This window comes from Macrosteles quadrilineatus, unplaced genomic scaffold (assembly GCF_028750875.1).
Source record: "Macrosteles quadrilineatus isolate MER2022 unplaced genomic scaffold, UCM_ALF_1.0 Scaffold_9__3_contigs__length_116548681, whole genome shotgun sequence".
Lineage (NCBI taxonomy): Eukaryota > Metazoa > Arthropoda > Insecta > Hemiptera > Cicadellidae > Macrosteles > Macrosteles quadrilineatus.
The window spans coordinates 37,296,181-37,314,045 of record NW_026542602.1 but is presented as its reverse complement, the minus strand read 5'-3'; the positions used below and the strand labels follow the sequence as shown (position 1 = coordinate 37,314,045).

Sequence of the window (17,865 nt, the reverse complement as noted above, 5' to 3'; positions counted from 1 at the left end):
AAATAAATATCCTTGCAAAAAACTTCGTTACGCACTTGTTTACCCACCAAAACATTGATCTCTATATTAAATCGTATTTCTAAATATCGACTACAAAATATTAAGTGACATTATTCTGAAGCAAAATTAATTTTATTTTTAGGTTTTTTATATAGTTATAACAAAGTGGCCTTGGAATTTGTGACGAAATGTTTTTTGAAAACTTAGTAGAATGTCCAAGTATAGATTTGCATTGATGTAGTAATATTGTTTACATATGAAATCGATGTGTATTGCTTCAAGATTGGCCAATAGCATCCTTGATTGAAAGTGATAACGATTTTCTTAAAAATACACTAGCTACGTAGTATTGTTTACCTATTCATGATGGACGTCAAAAGTTATTATTCAATATTTCAACAGCATTATATTTAACTTTCCACAATTATTGTAGACTTCAAATATATGTTTAACAGTTTTAAATGCTTAAAATTTAAATGTAGACATTTCTAAAATACCTTAACTCAGTAAGATATTGTTGTTTATTTAAATGTATATTTTTAGTTGATATTGTTGTAAAACACACATTTTTGATAATATGTATACTATATAGAGCGGAATATTAACCGTATACAAATTTACAATGTATGCCCATACTAAATTTCTCATCAAACCCGATCTAAATATTTGCTAGACAATAAAGGAACTTTCTCTAAGAAGGCCTCAACTGAACATTTGGTTTTAGCCTAATATATATGCCAATAAGAGGGGAGCTAAATTGTTAGTTGATAATTTATCTTTCACAACTAACTTAAACCTACCCAAACAAACTGAGAAGAGAAATTCGAGGATAATCCATACAAATCCGTAAATAAGTTTACTCTGTTATATTAACCACAGCGTTATGTCCTTATGTATTTATCACGTATTTGTTTTTATCCATTTTCAAAGTGGCCTTCCAGTACAAATATCTCAAAAAGTTAATTTAGTCAAAAGGTTAACCGTAAAAAAAAACTCATGTAATAATTGCCTGACACGGAAATATATAAAAAATCTTAAATTTGAAAAGCCATGAAAGTTAATTATTTAACCATTACAAGTAATTTCTTTCTCAATGCAGTTAATTAATTGTTGACGTGGAGAAACGGTCCCAACTCAAGCACGTGTCACGTGACCAATCCCTTCACTCGTAGGAAAAGCCTGAAGCCACGTCCGAGACATTGGAACGTCAACGACAGATAGGAACGCCGGACTCTGGTACATGGACGTTGGAACGATGGGAAAGGGACATCGCAACTATTACTGGGAACAACGTGAAAGCATTACAAGACCGCTATGTCATTATAAATCAATCGTTGATGCGTTAGATGCTAACTACCACTTTAGGCCGCAATTATATTAGTGCATAATAGTGTATCCTTAGTCAACGATTTGTAGCACTTTTGACATAAAGCACCTGTTTGGCGATGTCTTTTATTGGAATGTATAGTTGGTTTAATGACTACAGCAGTTGAGCCGAAACTCGAGGTATATAAAAGTAAAAACAAAAAGCAACGCACAAATAAGGACCGAAACATATCTTTAAACTTTCTTCAGCCAAACCATAAGGAAGGCGAATCGATAATGGATTATTATTAAACTATGACTATCATTATCAAAATCTTTGCACCGACTAAATGTTCTTAGCAATTACTTATATGAATAATAATACCCGAAAATAAAAATGAAGAAGATTTAAATATTTTATATTAAAAAGTAGTGTACAGTAGGCCTGCTGCAACCAAACTATACACACAGCGTTCACGATCCGGCACGGTAAGGACAAAATTTCCTCTTATATTCCATGGTGTGTGCCAAGATGTGTGCTTCTTACTCTTTGTTTAACTGGCCGCGGCATTACTCTATGTACATCAGATTACCGCCGACGCAGCTGTGGTGATTGTATCATACAGGCAGCGCTCCGTGATGTGAAGTCGACGACCGGTTACTGTATCAAGATTTTGATCCATATGAATTCTGTATGAGAAACATCATGTTCACACGTGCATAAATATTTAAACATGATGCAATTCTAGTTTTACGTTTTATCATGGCCACTGTAAGGTAATACCATTGACTATAAACCATAATGGTTGATGCTTTGTATACGTCAAATTTGGAAAAATATTGTAACTATGGATTCAAAATCAGTCAACAAGTTTGATATCGTGTCAAAGGGTAGACTATATAGACACTCTCTGCCAAAGAAAGATCTCAACCATAAACCTATATTGGGTGACCATTTAAGGTTTCATAAAAGGGAGCAAACAGCAAAAACTGTATACATGTGTCTTGATCTAGTAATGAATCACAATTGAATTGGTTTTATATTTTAAATATATTTAATCACCCCAAATAAGAAAATTTTGGAGCAATTAACAAAATTAGTAATTATCTAATTAGGTTCACTTTCATCACTCAAAAATGTGTTTAATTTGCCTGATATTGTCCTATTAACAGTTAAAATATTCTGTATCTTAGGCTAACAGAGGTACCAGATGCTTACTGGTTTAAGACTTAAAACCATCATTCTACTGCAGTCTTTCACGCCACTTAGAATTTTCGCACAAATCATTCCCTTCAAAACAATCCAAATAACATGAATGCCAAAACCATTTCCCTTTTACCGTGTTTTCTTAACCACATCGCTGATTTGGCGCTACCACCGAAGGCTAGTTGAAGGGGACACCGACCACAAATTTGGGTAACCTCTCAGAAATAACCAGGAAAGAAATCTCAAAAAGAAGCGCTCTACGGACAAGGTTATGTTTTTTTTTATTTCCAGGATCGTTTTGTAATTGTATATTACGAGAAATGAATTTTCAACATTGTCAGCATCGTGTTAATTTGTCAAACCTCAAGATTTTAATTTCTCTTTTCAATTATGTAAAGTGAGATGGTGGATGACTTAGGAAGTGTTTTTGTCAGCTTCAATTATTGACAACTTAGAGATGTAATTCTTCAAACATGTTACATAGATGTTATAGATGAACATAACGGAAATAAATATTGGATGAATGTATGCTTCCAATGCTAAAGCATTGATTTTGGATAGCGAGGAAGACATGTAACATAAAGCTTTTGTTTCGCAATCAGCTGTTCTTTCATTGTTGAAAGTTTCAATAAAAGGCTGGCGTATTCGAAAGAAATCAGTATTTGATAACTGCAAATTTGGCAACATTGCTAAAATCACATCGGACCATCAGTCCAAACAATTTTTAAAACATGATATTCCAAAAGTTAACCAAACAACGCAGGATACAATGATTGTACGGGTAATACAATAAACAGTTGGAACAAATAGATGGTGGGTGAATTGCTCCATATGTTTAAACAACCTTGGCATTACCTGGGACTGGCCGGCCTCCGATGGTGCCCTTATCAGTCAACCCCAAGGCCACAACCCTTATCAATCACCTCAAGGTCATCGTAGCAGTGACTGGACTGTATCGCCCACTGTTGTTATCACATTAGATGTAATTACTAGTGAAATAAATTTTGGAGTTATCCTAGTTTCGAATTCACAATTAATTGTTCGTCCCATTCAACTTCTGAGATCCACCTACATGTAAATTAAAAAAAATTTTTGTTTGAGCCAAGCTATTTCAAAGTTATACATTTTTCGAAGAAAGAGTTCTGCAGTTGAGCCATGCTAGTTTAGATTTGTATATATCTAAGCAATGTTATTTAAAAACTAAACTTTTTAGCCATATCAGACATATATTGAGTTCAGCCATTCTTACGGCTACATATTTGCACCTACACTATTTTAGAACTAAGGTTTTCACAGCTGTAAAATCTTGGGTTCCTCAAACATTTACGGCGATCGAAGTAAACTTGTCCATGGTAATAGAGTATTCTATTCCATACATATTGTCATTAAAATAAAGTAACTTTGAAATTCTTAACAAATGTGTTTTAAAAACTAAGTAAAAGGTCCACGTATAAATTCCTATTGATGTAGTAAAATTATTTACATAGGAAATCAATGTGTAGTGCTTCAAGATTAATCAATAGCATTCTTGATTGAATCCCTGATAATTAAAACCCCCGTGAATTGAACTAATCCTATTTGAATTTCTTAAAGCAATATCATTTTGTCGTTTCTAATTAAATTTTCGTTCAAAGCTATTACTGTTGAAATTATATACTTTCTGGAGCTATGCTACATTAATTTGGAACTCAACTTTTTAGAGCCTTGTCGAACCCATAAGCTAAAATTCCTCGCTTATTGGGTGCAGGTGTAACAACTGTGTCTTGAACTTCGATTCGAGAGGTAAGGGTTCGATTCCCGGCTTATCCAGAAAAATGTACGGAAGTTCCTTAAGAGTTCGAAATTTTTTATACAATGCCACTGGTGAAGGCACAAAAAAATCAATTTCTAAGTACAAATCTCAATTTCCTGCTTTCTCAGAGTACATTGCACTAGATCTAGATCTGCCATGCAAGTCTACAGCCGATACTCGTGGTACTGGAGGAGATACAACACTGTGACCGTGGCAACGGATACGACCATTTCTCAGATTGGCCATGGTCGATATTCCAGAGCAAACCAGCAAATCCTACCGTTACATAACGGCAACTGTACTCCCCCGCCGCCGAGGCGACTATGGGATACATGTTGGTACCACTATCACATGTGGAGAGTGGCAGAAGGAAAGGTTTTCTTACTTTGGGGTTTCACGTAGAGAAATCTGAATAACGTGTGAATAAATGAAGGAGTTGTAAAATATATTGCACTGATTTCAAAATTGGTTCTCAAACATCAAAGTGTCTGTGTTGTGTTACAGGGTCAAAAGTGAAAGAAAATATAAATGGTTTTAAAAATATAGCCCAATGTAACTGCCATTCGTTATTCCACTCAATAAAGCACAGAAAATAGTAGTTGTGAGTATTTTTTATTTTGCACTTCTACCACACTTGGGTCCAATATCCAAAGATCGTTAGGTGTACAGGTTAAACCTTTTTTTACCGTAATTCAATATACAAAATAATAACGAAAGGTGGTCAAAAGCTATGAGAAATATAATTAGGATCAAAAGAGTTGCTGTAATGCTCAGTACAAACACAGTATAAACAAATCAAACTTCATGGTCAAGGCGCTGCGGTCGGTGTTCTATAATGGGGTGTAATGGAGGTACTAAGATAAAATCTAATCATGATAATGACCGGTTTCCTTACAACCACTCTCTCGGTGCTGTACAGTGTATAGTGTATAGCGTCATCGTGAATCGTCTGCACAAAACAGCTGACTGCAATAAACCTCGGATCAGCTGACAATAAACAGCTGTTGACTCTCGCTTTGGACCACTGAAATGACACTCCCATTGTTGTCTGTAAATGTTTGAATCTTCTACGGAATCTTGCAAAAAGAAGTTGAGAGAAGGATTTAGATTTAAAAAAAAAATACTGTTTATGTTATCCTTTACTAGAGAGCCTAGTGCATAGATATTGGGAAAAAATATGTTATATACATTATAGATATCAATTAGTGTACAATATTTCGAGTAGTTAATAGTATAATATTCTAAATTGGTAATGTATGAATAAAATTATACAAAAATATATTTTCGAGGAAAAAAGGTCCTTTAAAAAATATTTTAGAGGCCTAAATTGAGTTAAGAAAGCAAATTACAAGAAAGTGAACCGAATTTTTTTGTTATTTTATAAGGTTAAAATATTTTACCAACCTATTTTTAGCTATCGAACGTAACAACTTTAGCCGATAACATAAAGAGCTAACCAACAATATAATTTTGCTGTTTCAGAAACATTACTACAGTACAAATAATTAGGTAGGTACCTCTATGCTACCTATTGTGTACAAAAAAATAAAATAAAAATTACCGTACTTAAAACACAACATTTCAAACTACTAATCAGATGAACAGTTTAGCTATTCTACAATCCATCAAGGATTTTTTAAAGTTTTTTTTCTGTAGTGAAAGCAAATAAGCCGACATTCTCCGAGCACAGTAATAAACTGGTAATAAACCATCGTTTCTTGAGAAAAACCCCTCAGAGCCACTTAAACCTGAAATTTATCGACTTCGAAGATCGTTAAAACCATCTTGCTCACTCTTTGCACCGCTTCCTTGAGACGGTAAAATTACAGCCTGCGATCGGATCGTTAGGTACCTCAAATTCCAAAAGGTTAGTATTTTTTTTAATTGCACACTTTATGGCATTTCTTGTTACTGGGAAACAAGTTATTTTATACGTTCAATGAACTCAATCCAGAAAATACTACGTTTAAAAAGGTTTGGGGTAATTTTTTTAAATTGGCCTGACTAAAATACATAAAATATTTATATACAAAACTCAATTTATTAACATTACTTCATATAATCTCAAATATTTTGAAACAATATTACAAATAATCTACGAATGTCAGTGTAATGAATGCACTACTTACATTTCGAGCGACTGTAATACAGTAGTAAGTTTAAACAATAATTATTCGTCATTACATGTTCGTAAAACGACTAAATTTTTTAAAACCAATGGGCATAGTGCACTTATTAAGTGCGGCAATATATCGTAACCATGTGTTTGGTTTTGAGTTTAAATACCATTGATGCAGTGTGGTTTTTTTATTTGTATGTTTCGGCTCTGAACAAGGCTCATAATCAGGACATAATGGCATAAATAAATATATTGTTAACAGTGCACAGCGCAATGGTTCTGTTTAATATATTTACCTTATAAGTTGTCTTTTACATTATACATAATTAAACGGGTTCAATTCTTGGCATATCCTCAAAGGTTTTATGAGTTTTGGCACTAAAATCTTTTGGGTAGCTGAGTGGTTATAGTGCTTGCCTTAATCTAAAGGTTGACCAGTTCGACTCCAAGCGAGGTCAATTATAGAACACAGCTTTCGTTATCCACAGAACTATCAATTAATTCGAGACGCTTGGAAATAAAGGCATTTTTATTTATTTATTTAGGTGATTATTGGTGTTATCTAACAAAAAGTCGTCGTTAGGTAGTAACAAGACAAGGGTTTAAGCAGTTTCCTTCCTTACTATTTTTTTATAACGCCAAAGGCGTAGATGCATACAAAAAGTGTATTCACCAACGTGACCCTACAGTTATCCCCGAGGATTTTTCCACCAAGATTCGTGGACCTTGAACTTGTCCCGCTGTTATAATTGGCGGGAGGTGTGTGCTAGTTGGCGCGAAAGTCTCGGTTCGTTGCACGTTCTGCTGCGTGATACTCGACTCCTTCTGCATCTTCGTGTTTTTATTTAGCCCCTGGTAGGCCAAGTTTTGCTGGGAGATAAATGTATTTTAATTTTATTGTTTGTACAACATAATAATCTTCGTATCCGCAAGCAAACAAGCCTTCGAATACAAAGTCTTTATAGCATGCACTTACTCTTACTCTGTGATTTAAATGCCTGCGACCAGTGAATAACCATGGTTAAAATAGTTTTAAAGGTATTAAATTAAGAAAAGCATAGTAAGAATCACAATCAATTGCACATAACCAGATGAAAATTAAATTAACCTTAACAGTCATTGACACATTTCTTTCAGATAATTCACAATCTACGATAGAGTATGTTTATTGACGCCTAAAAATACCATATTCGATGTGAAAATTAAATATATGTAACTCCACAACACAAAGTTAATAGGCCCTACTTATAGCTAGAATTATAAAATTATAATTTATTCATCGCGGATTATAAGGATTACGAATCTATGACATATTATACAATTTATACTTCATATTTTTGTAGTTTTATTCATACTCTTACCAGTAAATAAAATACAACGTATCGGTATTTTAAAACTATTGCCAGTCATTAACAGCGTCCATGATTTTTTTTTCGAGATGAAATCGTTTAAAAACTTTGTAACGCATTCTTAACCGTTGCAAAATACTTCAATTAATTTATCTGAATTTGTTATTAATAAATAACAGTTAACGCACAGTAACAGTTTGCTGAAGCCACCGAGACGTTTCTATCAACATTTCCAAACAATTTAAAGTCATCTATATGGGTTTGTCAATAAAAAATAACAGTTTACGCACAGTAACAGTTTGTTCAAGGCACTGTGACGTTTCCGTCACCGTTGCAAACGATCGTCAAGTCATTATCCGGGTTTGTCGCCAACAAGTAGCCGTAAAGTAGAGCAAGTATTAACATAAATGTTTCTGTGAATAGGTGAGGTAACTGGTCATTTGCTAGGAGTGGTTATCATGCTTAACACATTTTACAAATTAAAATAATTGTTTAATTGATAATAATAATAATGAGCCTAATGACTAATGAGACTATTGAGCTTAAATTTGATGTTTTGTGTCATGTTTATAGGCTCTACTTACTTGATCATGTTGTTATACTGTAGGTGTACTTTATGGCATCTTAGACTTCGGCTCGGGAGTAGCAATTTTAATCTTCGACGTGTCCACAGAACTTTGCGGGAATCTTATAGCGTTGTCCCCTTCCATTAAAAGCATTAAATTCAATTCAATTGTCGATTAAGACAAACATAGTAATTTTAGCAATAACGAACGTTCCCATATTAAAATTGGTTCTACAAATGTCAAACTGAATCAACCTATTTTCCAGTTATCCTCTCCATAATATTGACAGCTAATGCGTTATGCCACTATAATAAGGTGATGGTCAACAACAATGACTCTAGCTCAACAATGAATCATGAAAGCAATCGACTTTTTGTGGTTTGCACTTTCATTGACCACTTTCCCTGGTTATGGCCGTTGCTGGTCATTGTTTATTTTGACGCTTCATTCATTATCTTTTCTACCTCCTTGCATATTGATCGCTCTTACACCTTTCTTCAGATTACTTTCGTTCACAAACACTAAAAATAAAGAAAGAACTATATTGTTCTTGTTGTACAGGTTTAATTTGGTTGGTTATCGTAAATTTTATTCTTGTTTACATAGTATTGAGGTTTGGTCGTTCACGTAAAATTTTCAATGTGGATTTAGCTCTGTTACTTTACTATAAACTTTAGCGAATTTCCCATATAGGAAATAAGCTATTACCGTAGGTCTCATGTTTATTAATATTTGATTTTACTCGGTATTCGTAATGCTGTTTTACACTAAAGGCGATTTACGTGAGAAAGATAGTGAGCCAATTAATTTATATATTTTTACAATAATGTTTTGCAGAAAAACTTTACTTTTTATGATTTATTATAGTAATTTTAAATACATGTGCAATATATCAGTAGGCTACCTAAATTTGTAATACCCAGCTGGTGAGTTTTAACATTGACTGTGAAGCATTTACTTTCTGTATTCCAGATTTTGATAATCTACATTCCCTTTAAAAACACACTAAACTTTGTTTTTCACTGCTTCAATAATTGCGGATTTCTCGTTAAATATACATTCAATGGAAAATTAAGTACATTAAGCTATATTTACTCTGGGTGCAAATAACATATCAACTATAATTTGATACAGTCAAAAGAAAAGAAAATCATTCAACAGCCTTGCTCAAAACCTTGAGGTTTGACCTTGGAAATACTCTGCAATCCGGAATCCTTTTCCTTATAACTTCGATCCAACAACTTAGATTTTTATACATTACATTACATTATGCAATGTTTTTTGCAATGCATTTTAATCCAGTAGTAAATGTGAATATAATTTATCATTAAATTTTGCGATGTATTAAATTTGTTAATAAGATTGCTAGATATTTTTATTTCTAGATTAATTTGAGCAACGAAAGTTTTAAGTGGTTTTATAATTTGTATAATGATAAATTAAATTTGAATCCAAGCATGTATACTATATGTTACGTATATAATTTTTGTAAATTTTGGTAAATAATTCGTACAGTAAGCTAAAATGTCTCGAGAGAGTTTTAATTTTTACTTTTGATAAATCAAATATCAATTATTGAGATTGATTAATCGAATTAGAGAATCATTGATACGTCAATTTTGTTATTAGCTTGTTATAATAATAAATACTCTAAAACAAATAGATGTAAAGATTTTTTAAAATATTTTGTTAATAACAATAAATATTACAGAGCCTAATCAATACTTTGCAGTTATGTTTAAATTCCTACGTCTTTCAATCCTCCATTATATTAGTATTAAAATTGCATACCGTAATTTGAAACATTTTACATTTGAACATATTATTAGATTAAGCAATAATTTAGGCCTATTCAAGACTTAAAAACCTATGATGCATAGTTAACCTAATATTTAAAATATTATTGGTGATATATCGTTTTAGCAAGTAAAATTATTTTATTGTAACTGGTAGAGTAGTTATTTATCCAAGGTTTTAAAGCATTATATTGTAAGAGAATAATAATAAAAAAGTATCTAGTGTATAATAGGGTTTTTATATAAATATATAATTCACCGTACCTTTTTGGGACCAGCATTCTTCTTTGGCGGAAGATGTTATCCATTTGCGGATGTCCTTTTAGTTTCTCAGAGAACACTTTTTCGAAAATCCACCTCATCTGTCACACGTTGGGTGGTTTGAACATGTGATCGAAAGTTCGAAATCACGAGATTTCACAGAGCAAAATTCACACCACTCAACTACTTCACCTGTTGCCGAAGCAACAATGGGTTTGAGGTTAGAGAGAGGTGATATAAACAGCTGATCCCCCCTCCACTTCACCGGTGTCTAGAGCGTCTGTGCACAACTTGATCGTACTGCCTCGTCGGAAGAGAATGTAACAACACTTAAATACTTTAATCTGAAATGCCATACAAATGTAGGCATTTTAAACCAAGTATGAATGAAGATGAGTGTAGGATGAGTGGCGCGATCTTGTAGTCTTGTTAGTGACTAGCAATGTAGTTCGCTTCAGATGTAAATTAAATTAGTGTAACCCTAGAGTTTTTCTTAATTTTGTAGAAGTTACTTAAGTAATTGGCAAGTCGGCAAGTGTTTTGCTTAGCTACTGTATGTTTTTTGTGTTAAGTTATACCAAGAAAAACGGCTGATACGGATGGAATATGAAATAAACGTAGTACAATATTTAACAATGGGATTTGAAAACTTTAAGATAAACTTTACATTAAAACTCCACAATTTTGGATATAATCAACTTTTTGAGCTCCGGTTTGCGGCTTTGTTTTTTTTTTTACTAACTAAGAGCTATATAATTTGATGTCCATATCAACCAATGCTTACATTTAACATTACCCACTTACTCCTCGGTGGTTGTCCCCTTTATGAGATAAAAGAACGACAATTCCTTAAAAAAAGATTTTATGAGTTTCATAAGTATACCAATTTAAGCTGTTATAAATATAATAAATATTTTCCAACCGTTCCGGGACTATTGCGACAATTATAATTTATAGTAAATGCCCAAGTTGAACCATTGACTTTGGGTACTTCAAGTAAACTTCTTGTCTTAGGCCTATTGTATAATCTGAACTGAAGCATGTGACCGGTAAATTGTAATAGTGTTCGCATTCCTCTTTGGTCGCATAACTAGATATGTGGACAGGCAACAATTTACAAATTTTATCGTAATAGTTATGAAGTTCATAAAAAACAAAATATTTAAACAGAACAGAAAAATACCCTTATGCTACAACATGTTAACTTGTCATTTAAAAACGGGTCGTACCATCACTTTGTGACTGGAGGCGTTAACCACCGATGGTTTAATTGTTGCACCGAGTTGCATTCAATGGGAGTAGCCTCTTCATTGATTATAATTGTTTTCACTGATTAATGAATGATACAGCTTTGTGCCATTGTTCGAATGATGAAAGAGTTACACTTTCAAAATCTTTCTACGATCACGAAGTTGGTACACGATTTGTGAACGTTCGCTTTGTATTTATGAAAGTCGGAGCGTGAAGTCAAGTTATTGTCGATTTGTGTTCTTGGTTCTTGAATACAATCATAGATTAAACTGGTGAGTTTGAATAGTGAAAATAGTCTCCTCGTCCTATTGCAACCATATTGTAACATCTGAATCCTGTTTTCAAAGCCGTATGAATCGGCCGATGACAAGTTTTAGGTATATAAAACATATTTCAGTTGATTAACTAAATTGACTGCTTTTACTTTTAATTCATAGGCAATTTTACAACTACATATTTGTAAACGAATTGCGTTCTAATATCGCAACCAAAGTGTAAAACACACGTTGAAAAACTACCTTACGAAATTACGATACAATAAACGACGCACAATAGATGAAAAAAAAACACAACATTTATTTCAACGCAATACATCACAAAATGTTGCTATCATACAATTTTATATACTTTTAATTTAAGGCTACTTCGTATCTAAGTTCAATGATAGTAGAATTCAAAGTAGTTCAATGATAAAACTGAACTATTTTTGGAAACAGAATTATTACTTTCAAAGAAAATATGGTGATGGATTTAATTTTGCGATAAATACAGCAATCTACCAGTAATTCAGTGTAACACATATACAGGAAGAAGTGGATACCCAACCTAACGAAACATATAGGTCTATTGTTTTTTTTCTAAGAACTCTAATTTAGTTTAGACCCAGTACGACAAATAAAACGAGAAAAAACTTCAGCCTCTAGCGCAACCGAAAATGAACATACCAAGACTTCAGATTTTACAACAGGATGGTATACCTCAACGTCTAAAGTACTTGGAAATCTAAGTTTCTACTTTTAAAGATGGTTTCCATCGGATTTGAAGGGAGTTTAGAGGTACAATAGCCTAGAGTGTCACCGCAGTAAAAAATCTAAATACGAATATCTGCAAAATAAATATAGGCTTCCAATTCCACTGTACAACAGAATCCCTCCTGCTGTACCGGCAACATACTCCGTACTGCACCACAGTGCAAGAACCTGCCTTGACCGTGACACCTTCATGGCGACCGTGACAGTCAATCTCGCGCCAATATCGCCTTGTTTCCCGCCATAATGTCCCCCGTCTGCACGCTTTCACCCTTCACCATCCTCCGCCTCTGCAATCTAGTTTACTCTACGGGTTATCTTAAACATACCGCAATGTCCTACTTAAGTACTGCGATCTACGATTTTCTGCCTGTTTACTTGTCAGGGAAAATCGCAATTTTGCACGTATACTTTCTTCACAAAACATAACGAAATTGCATACTGTTTATGTTATTATACTTAAAACTACTTTATACTGTAGTCAGTAGTCTTATACTTTATATGATTGTATTACATTTTACTTAAAATTACACACCAACTCACACGAATGAGTTATCGAATTATGTTATCGAATGAAGCTTAGGATAGAATGGTAAATTGTTTACGACCACCACTGTATATAATTTGATAGTAACATTCATTAAAGCCTATAGGAACAAATAACAACGGTACCAGTTTCAATTTGGATATATTATTTTTAATATTGGATCTAGGATCTTGATCTTGCTTCTTGAGTTTTTAGTCTTGAGTACATCGGTATATCGGTACATCCTATAACTCTCAATGTTGAATCTTAGATTTTAGATCTCGGGTCTTGCATTGTACGCATTGCATCTTGTTTCTTCAATCTTGAGTCTTAAATTTTATAATGTAACCCTCAAAATTTAATTTTGTGTGGTAAATCTTCAAAGTTGCGTTTTAGATCTTGGGTCTTGCAGATTAAATCCTGAACACAACGCCAGGTGACAGTATCAGGAAAGTGCTACACGAAGTCATACATCTCCACACTACTAATTAACTAGATGACCACCTATAGTCTAGCTCACCAGCCCACTCGCAGAAATCCCTCATTTCACCGAGTCTGGCCGCCTTTCCCCACAAGACTGATGAGGCAGGAAGCGGTGCTGATAGGACTGGAACTGACCGGAAGTACAACAATGGCAATCATCTGATTGTGAGGGGTCAGCTGATAATTAGTCCATCGGTTCGCCCAGACCACTCTCACATATTTAATTAACCTTGCAATCGAAGTGCTTTCTTTCCTGGGGTCCATTTAACAAGGTCAATGAAGTCTCATGTACCTAGTAATTACGATATTTTAATACATTGTTGTGCATTTATTTGGGATATTGTGGGAGAGGTTTGTTCAACACAATTTTAATTTGCTGGCTTTTTTAATTGGTTATACTTTGTACCATACTTATTGTTTATTCTGAAGTGTACGTTTGTTTGATGTTGAATGAATTTGGCACTGTGTAATACCACAAACAATATAATACTGACGTTTTGGCAATCATACCACACAATCGTTGATTAAACGTTCTACTTCAAATAATTTGTCATCCTAAACGGATCAGCTGAAGGAGATTTGTTTATTTCCTACCGTTAATCGTATGTGGGTTGATGTGTTCTATCTAACCTCCTCAGAGATGGCTACGATTCTATATTTATATGTTGTTATTTTAGAAACTTTTAAATCGTTATGATCCATTTGAAAGATATATTTGTAAACTATTTGTCATCTAGTATGATAAGCAAAGATCAACCACTCTTTTAGTGTAAAATGTACACTAAAAGAGAAAAAAGTTTCTTCGACAGCAACGCGCTCAACCATTACTGCACTGTAATAAAACGCCAAAATAAGCTTCGAATACACTAGGATGGAAGCTGTGTTTGCAATATCCAACATCAGTGGTTTAATATAAAAATGCTTATTTCGCCCTTTTAATCAATTTCATATACCGCAAAATAATTGCAGCAATTTTTTAGATAAACATGGGGTTTATACGTTGGTTTCGTTTCACCGAGTATAGTCAATAGTTTCGCTTTTGATTTTTGAATTGAATTGAGATTTTCGCCAGTGAATAGGCCTAGGTAACGTTATTCTACAGAACACGTCCAACGAAAGATTTACTGTAGCTGGGCTTAGCCAGGTCATGAACTCTTGCGGTAACATATCGTTTGTCAGAAGACCAGATCCAGTTTCGCGACGATAAGAAGGCCCGGTTCACACGAGCAACTTATCTAGCTGCCTACTTGACTAGGTAAGCCCGACTGGGTGAGTTGTTAATATCGTTGGTAGCGGACCAAATTCCAAATTTTGCATTTTCCAAATTGGTAGCATTTTGATCCAAATTGGTTGGATCAAATGGAGCCGTTCGGCGTTCACACGAGCGTAGGGCGACGACTCGCGAGCCGCGTTCGGAGCTTTGTGTCCCGAACCTATAGGACTGGGTATTATAGTCGGGCCCCGCTTCCTAGTCACTCATGGCAGCTACCCAGTCACCCGCTCTAGCGGCGTAGCAGCTGCAGTACACGACGTAGCCTGGCCTATGGGAGCGTTCACACGAGCGATCGGGTAGTCGCGCTGCAGCTCGCATTCTTCCCTTTGTCCTCATTGTGCGCCAGTCCCAGTGATGGATCCGAGTGACATTGATGTCGATATTTTTATCGAATCAGTGAAGCAACGACCGTGTCTTTGGAACACTTCTCTTTCGGAATATCACGATAAAGTTAAGAAGACAAATGCGTGGGAGGAAGTTTGTTGTGTTTTTTACTCAGACTTCAAAGAAAAATCTGAGAAAGAGCAACGTGCTTTAGGTAAGTGGTAAACCACATTTAATTATGAATAATTGAACAATAATTATTGATAATGATTAATCGTAGATTAATTAGTCATAAATAATTAAAATGTGTTGTGCCTACGTAGTTATATGATAAATGCACTGCAGGCTTAAAAAGTGGAGCTGAGCAGGTCGCATACTCACTCGAGAGGGGGGGGGGAGAGAGATGTTTGTGACTATTTGCTCTACGACTTCATGAAGTGTCGACCCCTCCTGGGGTCATGACTTCAGGGCTGCTGGGGGCCTTTAGCCCTGACAACTGGTTAGTTGCCTGTCAATGGTGTTTTTGATGAGTTAAGTCTGCGATTCTGCGTCGCAGTTGTGGGACTTGTTGCTGGAGGAGGTCTCTATCGTGTTCCCACTGCGTCTTCTCTGATGTCAGTTCAATGGTGTCCGTCAGCCCGTCTACGTACTCCCTGATGGTGGGGATCTTAGCAGTGGCCCTGATGACGGTATTCCTCACGTATCACGGGGACTTGGTGGCAGTTCGGAGACATCTGCTTTGGACCGCTAGCAACTTCTTGTGGCTCGTTCTGCATACAAGGTGGTACCAGGCTGGTGCAGCGTAGGACAACACAGGTCACAGGGCTGCAGTGAAGAGTCGAAGTTTCAACGAGACGGGTAGAGGCTTCGAGTTGAAGAAAGGACGCAGGCTCGCCATTCCAACAGAAGTCTTGGTGCAGACTCTGACTACTTGTGGTGTCATGGTGAGTCCACTATCTAGTAGCACCCCCAGGTAGTTGACGGTCTTCTTCCAGGGAACTGGCTGGTCATCGATTGTGAGTGAGTGTCCGTCTGCTTGTCTTCTGGAGCGTGCGAAGCAGATGGTGTCACATTTGTCCGCATTGACTTTTAATCTCCACTTCGTCAGCCAAGGTTGTAATATGTCCAGCTGCCGTTGGACGTAGACTCTCGACATCCTGAGGTTAGCAGAGGTCACTGTGAACAGTGGGACGTCAGCATAGAGGGATAGCTGAACTCTTGGGGCTACCCGCATGTCGTTCGTGTACCACAAGTACAGGATCGGGGCCAGCACCGAACCCTCAGAACCCTGTGGTACACCAGACGAGATGGGACGACTAGTGGAGATCTTCTGCTCAACGCGGACACTGAAGCTGCGATGATGAAGGTAGCTTGGCATCAGCTTCCACAGGCTACCAGGGAGAGGAGACGAGGCTAGCTTGTAGAGCAGTCCTTCATGCACACCCTGTCAAACGCTTTGCTGACATCAATCAGGATGGAGGTAGCGTGAAACTTCTTCTCAAGGGCTCCAGAGATCATGTAGTTTTCTCCAAACAGAATCGGTAACTCTTCTTACGATGTGCGTCACTGTAGAATGTCCAATTCTGTAGTGGTAATGCAACTCTTTCATGCTACAGCCACTTCCAAGATACCTAAAATAAAAAATAATATTATAGTATTTATTTGTAACGCTTATAGGAGGTAATTATCTGTTTCAGGATCAAAGTTAATAAAGAAATGGAAAAATTTACGAGATGCCTATTCCAGGCATGTAAAGAAAAAGGCAGTCTCTGGTCAAGCAGCTCTAGGCCGGAGATATATGTACGCAAGACAGTTAGAATTTCTATCTGATCCCGGAACCTCTTCTCCAACCGTAACCAGTGTTGATGATGAGTCAGAATCAGCAGTGTTAGAAGAGGATCTTGATGATGATGTCGATATTGATGATCCCGACCGTCCATCTTTAATGTCGTCTCCCGTTAATGCCGCCGTCACCGAGCCCTCAACACATCCTGATGAACTTCGACCACCTAAACCCCCCTCTACAGGAGCAACAGCAAAAAGAACAGCGAGCAGCTTCAGCAAACTACCTCCTAGTAAAAGGAAACTAACCATCGAAGAAAATTTACTAAATTTTATGAGATACCCAGAAGTCACCATTCCAGCCATCCAGCCAACACCTCAAGATCCAGATGATGACAAAAGTTTTTTTGATTCACTGTTACCACTAGTTAAAACATTGCCACTCGATGCGAAGCTCGATTTCCGAATGAGGGTACTGGGATTGCTACAAGAGAAGAGGGCTGCGTTCTGCCCCTGCAGGCTTTCAAGGCCACCAACAACAGATGTCCCACCAGCCTTTTGGCAGCAACCAATTCAATCCACAACAACACTTCCAACAGTCAGTCTACCGATACAGTGCATCTTCGCCACGTCTGTAGCTACCGCAAACAACACCAACGCCACCCAGTAACCTGCCATATCAGTGGGATCACTCTGGGTCTGGCTCAACTATTTCATCGCTCACGCACGTCACTTGACGGTAACGTGAAGTGAAGTGGCTAAGAGTGAAAAAGTTTTACTTAAAAGTGTACTTAGTTTAAACG

The 17,865-nt window shown here is 36.0% G+C and overlaps 1 protein-coding gene across 2 annotated transcripts in view; it reads right to left on the bottom strand.

Annotated features, from left to right (window-relative positions):
• LOC129002526 (heparan sulfate 2-O-sulfotransferase pipe-like) overlaps window positions 1-10,588 on the bottom strand; it is a 62,106-nt gene extending 51,518 nt beyond the window's left edge. For both annotated transcript variants that reach the window (XM_054430395.1, XM_054430396.1), the window contains exon 1: window positions 10,399-10,588. In XM_054430395.1, the coding sequence (XP_054286370.1) occupies window positions 10,399-10,496 (98 nt within the window). In that variant the 5' untranslated portion in view covers window positions 10,497-10,588. The remainder of the gene's footprint in view (window positions 1-10,398) is intronic.
• Window positions 10,589-17,865: the final 7,277 nt, after the last annotated feature.